The sequence below is a fragment of the Sinohyriopsis cumingii genome, chromosome 15 (assembly GCF_028554795.1).
Source record: "Sinohyriopsis cumingii isolate HCF-2022 chromosome 15, ASM2855479v2, whole genome shotgun sequence".
Classification (NCBI taxonomy): Eukaryota; Metazoa; Mollusca; class Bivalvia; order Unionida; family Unionidae; genus Sinohyriopsis; species Sinohyriopsis cumingii.
In genome coordinates, this window is record NC_142975.1 from 150,431,325 (window position 1) to 150,444,076 (window position 12,752).

General features: G+C 35.4%; 1 protein-coding gene across 5 annotated transcripts in view; it reads right to left on the minus strand.

The window, feature by feature from the left end:
• The window catches only part of LOC149783061 (AP-1 complex subunit gamma-1-like), a 97,462-nt gene that overhangs the window by 30,344 nt on the left and 54,366 nt on the right, over positions 1-12,752 (minus strand). For all 5 annotated transcript variants that reach the window (XM_089934659.1, XM_089934658.1, XM_089934660.1 and 2 more), the window contains 3 exons: positions 9,412-9,624; positions 4,894-5,021; positions 2,697-2,801 (listed from right to left, as the gene is read on the minus strand). In XM_089934659.1, coding sequence (XP_089790785.1) covers positions 2,697-2,801; positions 4,894-5,021; positions 9,412-9,624 — 446 coding nt within the window. The remainder of the gene's footprint in view (positions 1-2,696; positions 2,802-4,893; positions 5,022-9,411; positions 9,625-12,752) is intronic.

Consider the following 12,752-nt stretch of genomic DNA (forward strand, 5'->3'; position numbering starts at 1 on the left):
TTTGTTGGGAATTAAAATCTCTGAGCATGGGCATTCAAGATTTTTAAAATTTCGGCCTTATTATTAATTTCAACAATACATTGAGGTTCGATTAATTAGGAACAATTACCAAACTTACAACTTATGATACCGTAATTGGAGCTGTTAAATACAACGTGCCGAGTGTCAGATGGCTTCGTTTGATGGGAACACACCTTTTCCACGCTGAAACTGATACTATCTTCTGATGGTCATATTTTATAACAGTGTTTACAATAGCCACTGCTTTAATCATGCAGAACATCCACTGAAGTTAAATCTTTGTTAGGGAGAGGCCATTTAATTGTGGGGGGGGCAAAGACACGTGTTTTGAAACGTGTTTCTTGCTCTGACTTTCTTATATAAAGGACACTGTGCCATTCCTTTTCTTGCTTTAAATAAGTCACATCAGCTATACTATAACATCTCGTATTTCAAAACAAGGCACAATTCCCCCCTTATAAGATAGACAAAATGTGGCATTTGATAGAAGGTGTTCAGCCACCGAAAAAAATGCAAACGTTTAATGAGAATGATGAGGAATAATTCTTATGACAGGGAAAAGCGTAATGGAAAATTTCAGAAGAAATGGACAAAAGACGGAATGGCTGAATTATGACGAGGAAAGAACGTTATGTGGTGTATTTGGTGTATGCAATTCGCAAAAACAAACACACAGAAAACATCCAATTTTGTTGTGGGTTGTTCAAACTTTAAAACTGAATCAGTAAATGTACATGAAAGCTGTGTGACATTGTTTTGTGAACAGGACTAGTAAAGATTTGGCAGGACTAGTAAATTTCTCAATATACTAGTCCTTCTGGCTACAAAGAAATTTGTGTTAAATTTGAGCCCTGATCTGGTCAAAACCCCACATCAAATAGACTTTCTGTTCAAGCAGAGTTGTGATGACAAGAGTTTTATGATGACTGCAAAAATAGCCATATTGGATGTGTCTTTTAGTGAAAAACCTAAAATGCTATGACCATCCAATCTGGAGTAGCAATAAGATTTTCAAGATGGTTACCACTGACGCCATATTGGATACAAGATCTACTCAATATTTTAAAATCATTAACAAAACATCACTGTAAGTCTTTCAATGAAAATCCCATGTTGATCTCTCAGGACGACTAGCAATACATACAAGCCAACTCCTTGAGAGGTATAAGCATAATTATTTCTAATATAAGTGGCAAAAAGCATAACCTGTGCATAAAAAGTGAAATCTGTTATATCATAATTACAGGAACTACCAAAGAAAAACATGTAGATTTATTTTTGTCCAGTAACATGGATCAGCAGCTGGATAAAATTCTGGTCACAAATGGACAATGTGGATCAAAAACAGAATACAAATATGAAACACGTTAAAATTCTGGTCACAAATGGACAATGTGGATCAAAAACAGAATACAAATATGAAACACCTTAAAATTCTGGTCACAAATGGACAATGTGGATCAAAAACAGAATACAAATACGAAACACGTTAAAATTCTGGTCACAAATGGACAACATAAATGTGGATCAAAAACAGAATACAAATATGAAACATGTTAAATTTCTGTTCACAAATGAATAATATATATGTGTTTCAGTACCAGTATAAAAATATGAAACATGTTAAAATTCTGATCATGAAATAAAGTTTCCAGCAATCCTCCAAATAGTTTAGGAGGAGCAATGATAACAAACTTGTTCTGACACAGAAAAAACAATGAACAAAAGATCATATGCTCTTTTGCTCTGTGAGGAAAAATCATATAGTACCCAAGCTTCTCTCCAAAATTCACTTTCTGTCACTGGCACCATCCCATTATGCAAAAAGTACAAACCAATTAATCAAATGCAAAAGGTTCATGTCATTTACTTTGTGGAGGCGTCAGACATTACAAAGGTATAAATAAGGTATAAATAAAAGTATTGGCAGAAAGCACCATAAAGTCCATGTAATTTATGTCTTTGCAAAGGACTGGGAAATTGCTTTGCTGAACAGAGTGGAAATTCATCTTTGCAACAATCTTGCTTACTATCTGATCCACTTTATTTAAATGTAAATTAAAAACTGGAACCATGCCATTAAACATGTTCGATTCTGAGCCAATAAGACCTGGTCATGTATGTTGCTTTAACTTTTTGTGTTATTAACAGAACATAGCTAAAACTCGAGGCTAAATGTCACCTTCAAGAAGCAGCAATTCGTATCTATTGATCTGGATGAATGGCTGTTAATAACTAAGACAAATTATCCATGACAACTGGGCACCACTTCATGTACTGACATGCTGTCTGAAAAGGGGATCTACAGTTAATTGCCCCATTGTCATACCAACCATCTTCTGCTTTATTTAGGTGGAACACTGTAATACATCAATAAAACCCTAATACACCAATAAAATCCTTTCCATGAAATAGTACCAAAATGTACAGATTTAAACTCACCATCATTATAAATCCTGATCATATGATATGCATTGTCATTGTAAATCCTGATAACACTGCATGTATGGAACAATATTAAAAAAATAATATGTTCTGAAAATTTATATATATATATATATATATATATATATATATATATATATATATATATATATATATACACACACACACACACATACATACATATATGAGAAATATTTCCCAAATAATGTAGATTAAATTATTTTACATACCTCATTTGGTCATATTTGTCGAACAAACTTGTGTATTCCACAGATCTCTGCTGCAGTTCAACATTTGTACTTCTGCTATACACTGATATGATTCTCTTAATCTTACTGAAAAATACATTGCAAGAAGCATATGACCATTCTGCCAGGAAATAAGAAATGTTCAGAATGATAGGAAACTGTTGTACAGTTACCAATGCAGATCTCAAATTTCACTGCAAATGTTACATAAAAGACGATCCCCATCTGACTGTATCCATTACAAGAAACTCATGTCTGTGGTTTTACTTTTTGGATAAAAAAGATGTACATAAAAGCAAAGTAAAACTAAGAAATTTTAACATTAAGGTCATTCTAGAGTGTGGAAGGGCTTCTAAAATGATACGCATATGAAACTGAGTGATCATCATGTCAAGTTCCACCTAGGCTGTACTAGCACTGCAATTTCAGTGCTAGCATCAATGACCTTGGACCTATTGCCCCATCCATTCACCCCAGATCAAAACTGCCTAGGTCCAAATGAAGAATACAAATGAAGCATGATAAGTTTACTATTATATACCCAAAGAATTTAATTTCATGTCCAGTGACACCCGCCCTTGAACTATTGTTAACAGACAGGCACTACCCTTCAAGTGTGATGCAACTTTGAAGCTGATAAATACTGGGTGTGGGAAACTCAAGGGTCCTGTCACATGGATCCCAAAATAACACTTTCAACTCAAGTGACCTCTGACCTAAAAAAAATCAATAAGGATGTGTCTCTACCTAAGTGAAGACTTCTTGTGAAGTATGAGGAAAACTAGATCCAGAAAAAGTGACTTTGTGATCGAAAACCAAACAGATCACAAGGTTGGCTCAATTTACCTTGTCCTTTCCTCTCTCTGCCTCACAATCAATAAGGGACTGACTAATTCCATGTGTAGTCTATGAATGATAATTAAAAATAATGCAAAGGAAATCTGACTTGTCATGCAGAGAGGAAAATTTCAATTTCAATTCAGTGACATTGACCTTGGACCTAACATGCTTATGATCAATTGGCTCCTAATTCCACCCATGAGCAAGACACACAAAGGGTTTGAGGGAAAATTTACAACAGCAAACGAAACCTCGTTTATGGATCAACAGATGAATGAACAGATGGCCATCACTAGCGCTATATTCTCCCACACCTTCTGCAAGGGGAACAAAAATGAAATTTCCATAAAATATGTTGCCCAAAACTAACATTAGAAATAACAGAAGTAACAACATATATGATTATTACATATAGTTCAACCCAATCCCTGAACTTAAAATGAAGTTGGAAACTTTATGAATATACTAATGTCTGTAACAAAATGTTCATATAATACTTCAATCTTAAACCTTGGGCATTTTTAGCTCTCTATTCAAATGAGTTTTCCCATGATACTCAAGTGAAAAATCTAATTATAATCCATCCATGGAAACAGAAAAGATGTTTTAAAAAACTTGAAAACAATCATCCAATGACAATGACCATCAACCTTCAAACTTTAAATCACTCAAGCTGTACAATGTTCCCAAGTAAAGTTTTATTAAAAATCTGATCGACAGCCAATAAATCTTTGAAAACTTGATAAAAAATCGCCAACAAAAAACAAATATTAACTGATCTATGACCCTGGCTCACCAAAATATTTCTTGTGCCCTGGCAAACATTGTGCAAAGATTGGTTTGGCTTGGTTTGGGCAGTTTAATGCCATTTTTTAGCGCTTGATCAGTTATACATGGAGCCAGTATCTTTGGTTATTTGGTGCAGGATGAACCTGGAATGAACAAATGACCCTACAGAAGCCACTGGCAATCTTTCTCACATACCCACATTGGTCAAGTTGAGATTTTAATTTAGACAGGCTTGAGATGAGCGAGTGATCTGTGAAGGCAAGCACCTCAGACCGCTTTTCTACCCATAATCTAAAGAATGACAACTTATTAATGAACTTGAATCTAAAGTCAAATCCAAAATATAAATATAAAAAACGATTGCTCAATATGATTTTCACATTTGATTATCAGCCCCTGCAAATGTTCCCTGTACTTAGGACAACAATTTTACAAACTAGGATAGATGGACAGACAATTACCCTGACTGTGAAGTCATAACTTCCATCACTATTCAAGAAAAAATGATGTGAACAAATGATGTGGTGAGATCCAACTTGCATTTACTTACTCGCTCACAGATTTGAACCTTGTACTCAGTTTCAGCAAAGCTGTGATAGCATACTCTTTGGTTTCTACTGCAGACATTTTGGATATAAGAACCCTCTCCAGTACATTAACTACTTCTTCCTCAGAAACCTGAAAAAAAAGGATAATATTTTAACTCCATACAAATAGTTTCATTTCTGTGTGGAAAATAAATCATGATGGATGATCAGTATTGTGAAACATTACATACATGTTTACAAGTCAGCATGCTAGTAAGTGACATCTAGATCACAATCAACAGGACAATAATTGCAATTTTTCAACATTATTGTGCCATCCCACCCATTATAGCAATTGTGTGTGTGTGTGTGTGTAGACAACTATTCTGTCAGATATTTGTGAATACTTGATTTTTTGCTGAATTTACAACTTTCCATTTACCATGTCTAAAACACTGACATCAAGTTCTATGAAATATTTTCATTAAGTGTCTTAGCTTTTGATTGTTAGTGCAGACAGTAAATGGTGTTAAACCTTGCCAAAATTTAACAGAAAGCTGAACCTGCTTAAAATCTTGTGTACAGAATGAACCCATAATATGAATCAAATTTTTTTAACGAGAAATGTTACAATGGAACAAAGATGCCCCATCATAGTGTCTCAAAAGAATACAAATCTTTACCAAGCTGGGACATATGTACATGCATACATACAGTATGATGTAAAGACAGATAAACAAGGGTGATTTTTTATGTCCCCAACCACCATCTTGATGGTGCTTAAAAATTCTTAACTACCATATATACTTGCTTACAAGTCTAGTCAAACTAAACAGACCCAGATCTGCTGTCACATAATGCGCTGGCAGATTTGCATGTCTTAAGTTTATTTTGAGTAAACAGTAGAACAAACAACATAAACCCTGATCTGACAATGCAACAGCAAATCAGGGTCTATGTTATTTGCAGCGGAACTTGGCTTGGAAGCGAGTGTATTGTAAAAAGTATGAATGACACATTTTCAATCTGGACCTAATAATACAATCACACAAATTGAAAAATGTATCCAATAAAAGAGAAAGAAAGGGTAGGAAAACAGTGGTACTACTGTCAGCATCTTGGTACTATTGTTAGCATCTATATTGTCTAGAGACTGGAAGACAAATATTTTTGTATTTCCGAGAGGGCCAGATACAGCTAATAGCATGAATTTTTTTCCCAACATAAATGTGAACAGGTTAATATTCTTGGATCAACATAATTACCATAACGTTCTTTTTCTTTATGTTTGAAATTTGTGGTTTGAAGAAGCTGTGAAAATCCATGAAAACTGGTACACCAAAAAAATAACATTTGATGAATTTTCTCCATCTAACTCTGCCATCTTTTCTTTTTGCAGAAGCAGCAAGAATTGAAAACTAAATGGATGGAACTGTGTAAACAAAATAATAGTATAACAATGGTAAATTGTAGAAAACAAGAGACACCCCCGCATCTGACAGACTTTACTCCCCTTTTTGTCAGGCTGACACTTATCAAGAAAAACGATATAATATTAATCCACGGTTCCCAAACTGGGGGATTTTCCAAAGAAGCCTAAAAGTAGAACTATTTGCCACACAAAATTTTCTAAGTTAAGACTGGGTCCTAATACTTGAAAAAGTTGGGAGACACTGATCCCGGGTGTGGACAGATGTATGACTAACAGAGATGCCAAAGTGACCACTATGTTTTCATGCAAGGTAGGCTCAACCAAAAAAAGATCACTAGAAAACTGATGCCAATACATGCAGCTGCTAGCTGAAACAAAGTTTCTTTGGGTTTTTTTTCAAAAATAAATTAATAGTAGTAGAAATGTAGAAAGCTGCAGTGGTGCTTGTGTTATGTGTATCCACTAAAGTTAGAACTCCTTCCAAGATGGCAAAATGTGAAATTTGTTTAGAATTTTTTTTTGTTTTGTATCATATCAATTAGTATGTAATTCATATTAACAATTCATATCTCAGGTTATTTTCCTGTTGAACTTACAGGTTCAATCCTATTAAAAAGATAAAAAATATTCTGCAAAATCAAGTTCCTTGGATCTGATACTGAACCACATGTTCATAGGTTTTTGAATGAAATGAATATCTCTTTCAAACTCAGCTGATAAAAAAATTCATATAAAAAATGTATTTAAAAAAACCCTGAGAAAAAACAAGTTGCCAAGTGACAGAATAATAAAACTGAGGTTTTGAGGATAATATACAATCTAAAATTGGTAATGAAAATAATAACTGTAGTTTGTGAGCGCAACTCACAGCACAAAATACTGTAGGCCTACTTCATAATACTATGTGATTGTCCTGAAAATGTTAGATGTTATACTTAGAGATTCATTTCTAAAAGAACTGATGGTTGCAGACTGGCTGTCAATAAATTGTTAATATATGTCATATGTACTTTTTTGTCATTTATAATTTTTCTTGATGTTATACTTTATGTTATCTGCTGTATTGGGTCAAACTGAATGCAAAATGTTTGACATGTTGAACGTCACTGGTATTGACCAAATACTGTATCAGTAAGCATCCTCTGGGTTATCTTGCTACATGTCCCCTCTGTACTTTATATTTTATATAACTCTGCAATAATTTGCTACATAACACTTTCTGATTTTGCGAAAAGTCTTAAATCATTAGTAGCATGTGAACACCAGTCCTGATTGTGACTGGGTGTGAATGGAAAGAGACTAAACATTTATGGTTATCTTTGATGTAGTATGAATCGTTTGTCAGACACGATCTCAGAATGAATTCAAATCTGAAGAAAAAAAAACAAGCATCTTCTAGGCTTACAAAGATCTGTATTGAAAGGAGGAAGATGAAAATTTTAATTTGATCAACTGTGTCCAACCAAATATCACAAAAATCACAAAACTTCTAAAAAATTATCTTTCTTGGGAAATTCTGAAATTATAGGTGGAAAATCATGTACAAATATATGGCCAAAATTCACCAGCTACCAGTTTCTATTGTTGTGCCTGTATGTATTGATGTGTGTATGTGATTAAATGACATCAGTACAATCCTGACTATATATTGCCATGTATATTTTAGATATCATAATGGCATACAAAGCAAAAATTGTATAGCCCATCTTGTGCTGAAAAATGGCATCAAACCCTACAACAACAACAACAAAAAGGATGCTACCATTAGTTGCCTCTTACTACATGCAGGAGAGCATATCAGACCAGTTCTACATTTTGAGCCTGCAGGGGGCTTTGTTAGGCTTACAGCAACAAGAGTACTGTGAACGGTGATTATATGCCCACCCCATGTTTAATATTCCTCAATGTAAGAATTACTTGAGCATGGTTGACTCTGTAGATTATTGATGCACAAGTCTCCATGACCTGATTTTTGGTCAAGGTAGGCATCTTCAATAAAACTTCCTGTGCAGAAAATATTAATTTTTCACATGACTTACCACCAGTGTAACCTCTGAACTTCAGACGCCAAAGTCTAACGTTTCTTTATTACCCTAAGTGAAAGTTATTCACAAACTCCAGTCCATAAATGTATTCAAGAACAAAAGTTACTCAGTAAAACCAATATTTCTTTGAGCCATACTGACCTTGACCATTAACTTAAAAATCTAGTAGCTATTTCCATACCATTAGTGCAAAACTTTAGTGGAAACCGCAGTGGCTCAGTGCTTAGCAAGCTGGGCTCATGACTGAAAGGCAGCAGGTTCAAATCCCACCACTGGACCAACCTGGATCAGTTACCATGGAGTGTCCTTGGGCAAGGCACTGTCTTGGCATTAAATAAGATACTTGTGTTGCTGTGCTATAATGCACCAAACCAAACCAAAAACAAATTTGGTCAAGAGACACGGTCTAGAAGTAAACTTATTATGCAAAAGCAATTTTTCTTTGACCTTTCATCCCAAAATCAACAGGCTTATATTTTACATCCGAACTGTAATTTATCAACAAACTCTGGTAAGGCATATGGCTGAAAATTTAAATTTGTATGCAGACACTATTTTTCATCTTTCTGTGAGTGATCATGGCCATTTACCCACAAATCAATGGTCTTTTTCCTTAAGTGCAAGCAATAAACAAACTTTGGTCCATGCCTGTGATTGTTATTGTGAACAAATTTTTTTCTCCCTTGTGTCAGTCATACTGACCTTGACCTTTGTCCTTATGGCCCCAAAATTGAGAGGCTTCTTTCTTTTATCAAGAACTTAAATGTAAAGTTTGGCAAAGATAGGTGCTGTGGAAATTAAGTTATCATGCTGAAAAAGCAAGGTGCTATGAAAATAAAGTTATCATGTAGAAAAGATAGGTTTGTGGAAATGAAGTTATCTGATAGAAAAGGAAAGCTTAATGGACAGACGGATGGACTGGCCGACTGGGTCACAGCACAATACACTACACCAAAAAGGTGTGAAAATAAAATTACAATTCTGCTGCCAGCACTGCTATGAGGAGATACACGTATTTCTTAATCTACCAATGCAGCATGACAATAATTACAGACAATACTTACATTAACTGCCTCTGCATCTTCTACTGTTGTGTTGAACAGCTGTTCTCCATACTCGCCAATGCACCATGATGCAACCTGGACCAGGGGCTGCTGGGATATGTCCCGCTGCATAGCCAGGAAGAGCTGCTGAACTGTGTATGCATGAAGCTGCGTTGTCTCTGCGATCATCTGGATCAATATGGATACTAAATCACTCTTGACATAGTTCCCAGCCTGTTGGAAAATGAGAAACTTACTTTAGATCTGATTGTGCAGGTAAAAAAAATATATCTACAAAACAATTGCTCTACCAGCATAAAGGAATTTTCAGGAACTCGTGATTTGGCCAATTCTCAATTTAACTGCAGAGTGACGAAACCATCTCTGATATTCTTCAGCAATGACAAGATTTTCAAATTAGCTGCTGACGGACATAATGGACTTAACATCAGCACCATTTTATTTAGGACCAAGCAGACAACATTACAAATCTTTGGGAGAAAACACACTGACAATATGACTATCCATTCTGAGGAGTACCGACAACAAAAATTTTAAGACAGCTGTCATGGTAGCCATAGTAACTGTACAAGTGACACCATTTTCATTATGGACACGATGACTTTTCATTTAAGAACAGCAATAACAAGCTTTTCAAGATACAGGATGTTGTTGTTGTGAGTTTAACATCATTTTTCAGCACACGATTGTCTACAGATGGCAGCCAGTATATTTGTTGGAGGGAGAACACAGCAAATCCCTGCTATGAAACATGCTAGCCCAGCCAAGACTCAAAACCACAAACAGGCGATAGGTCGGTGATTGGTAATGGTGAATGCCTTAGAAAACTTGGGGACATGGGGTCCTGTTACTGATGTCAGATCAGCACTGTTTTGATTCTGGACCAATAAGACACTATAAGAAGTCTTTCGCTGAAGACCCCATGTTTTTATAACTTCTCATTTAGGAGGTGTATCAATAAGAAGATTCTCAATATGTGTGACATTAGACACCAGATTTGCACATTTTCCTTTTAAAACAAACTAGACATCACATGGTGTTGGCTGTTTTAAATTTAACACCATTTTTGTGATAGGCTATACATGGCAACCAGTATAACTGGTGGAGAAGAACCTGGGAAAAACCCAGTAAGGACCACCAACTCCTGGGAAGCAAATGGCAAGCTTTCTCACACACCCATATTGGTGAAGCCCAGGATGACTGACTAGCCATCAAGGAGAAGTAGTTTCAAGATTCTCATAATGCCCAACATGGTAGCCATCATGGGGGTCAGATTGACAGCCGTTTCACTTAGGAACAACTAGACATCACATGAAAGCGTTAAGTGAAAACCATGTCAATATGACCTTCCATTTAGGCAGAGTAGCAATAACAAAATTTTCATGTCGTCAAATCAGCACCATTTTCATTTAGCATCAACCAGACATAATAAAAAGTCTTTTAATGAAAGTCCCTTGTTGATTTGTAGAAGGACTAGCTATATCAACATAATGGATGTCAGTTTAGCGCTAGTTTCATTTATGACCAACTTGATATCATAAGAACTCTTCAAGTGAAAACCCATGTCAATTTGGATTCTATTCAGGAGAAGTAGCAATAAAATGTTTTCAAGTTGGCTGCACTGGAAGCCACGCTGTCAGATCTGCACCATTCATTTTTTAGGATCAATCAGACCTTAAAATGAATATTTCATGGCAAATCTCAAAGTAGTTTAGGATGGAAAAAAGTCCCATTTTCACATAACCATCCATTCCAGAAACATATCTGTAAGATTTTCAAGATAACTGTTGCTAAATTCGTAATGAATATTCAAATGGCACCATTTACATTTTGGACCAAATTAGACCTTGGGATAATTGTGTGTGAGAAGTTTCATGGCAATCCTGTACATAGTTCTGGATGAATATTGGTAACTATTTGTGCTAACTGATGGAGGATGATGGACTAGAGGTCATCCCAGAAGCTCCCCTGGTCAATCTTCAATGGAACTAAATATCAGTTGTATGCCAACCAACTTGGCAATCTAATCCATGTCTGCCCAAGTTCGTTTTTACCAGCCTATTGCAGCCACTTATCTACCTTCATACCTGACTTGTAGATTTTTTTTTTATTTTCTCAACTTTAAGTAAAGCATGCATGTGCACAGTTTTCTGTAGATATATAAATGCTCCTTTGAAAAACAATCAAATATCTGGGAAACTAGTAGTAGCATTCCAAACTGCTTTGTATTATCTACATGCATTCTATTTGTATTATCTACATGCATTCTATTTCCTGCAGAAAGTAGTCATATGTATTTTTTTCGAAACAAATACACTCTTGCAAAAGAAATTAGTTCACTTGCACTTAAAAAAGCTGGTCACATCATGCATATCAAGCGAAACCCTAAGCTTGTGTTGTGTTGTTGTTGTTTTGGGTTTTAATGCTCAGCACACGATAGGCTATGCATGGTGGCCAGCATTAATGGTGGAGGAAGAACCCAGGAAAACCCCGGGAAGAACCACAGACCCACGAGAAGCTACTAGCAAGCTTTCTCACATACCCTCATTGGCTGAATCCTAGATTTGAACCCATGCAGACATAGGTGACATGGCAGTGATCCGTAACCGAGAGCGATTTAGACCACTCGGGGCCCCCCAAGCTTGTGTAAACTGATCTTGTAAACATCAAGATGCATTCATATGACAAGTATAATAACTCTGAGGCCAAATGCACTCATAAAGCTGACCACATAACAATGTTTAACACTGACCAAGGTTCCCACACTTGTTAAAACAAAATTTCCAGGTCTCTTCAGGGCTTTTTTCTGGTTGAAATTGATTCTTTTGAAAGATCACTTATGATCCCTTACTAAATGGAAGAAGAAAAAAAAAATGGTTTGGAACAAATGCTTTTTAAAAATCAAAAGCCGTTTCTACTTTGAGAATCTCCAATAACACCTGAATTAGATATAAAATGAAAATAAGAACTTGTTAAAAGAAACAACTACTGAAATTCATATAAATTTGTATGTAAATCGTTTAAATTTAGACAATATAATGTTGACTATACTCTGCCTAACTGCATATGATGGTATGAGGATTTAAATGAAGACAACAAAAAAAGTCTTTAGAATGATTAGGATTCTGCATTGAAAATTGCCCTTGTAGCTTGGAGAATTCTAAGTACATAGATGAATTCTCTTGGGTCCACCTGGCAGACCCAGAATTTATTTTCAAATATCCAAATCGATTAGTAAATCTTGCATGAAAGAACTTTCACATCATTCCATTCAGCTCTGCATTGCTTTTAAGTTCATTTAATTATAATAAGTCAGGGTCCAAGATGGGCTCCCATGTTTG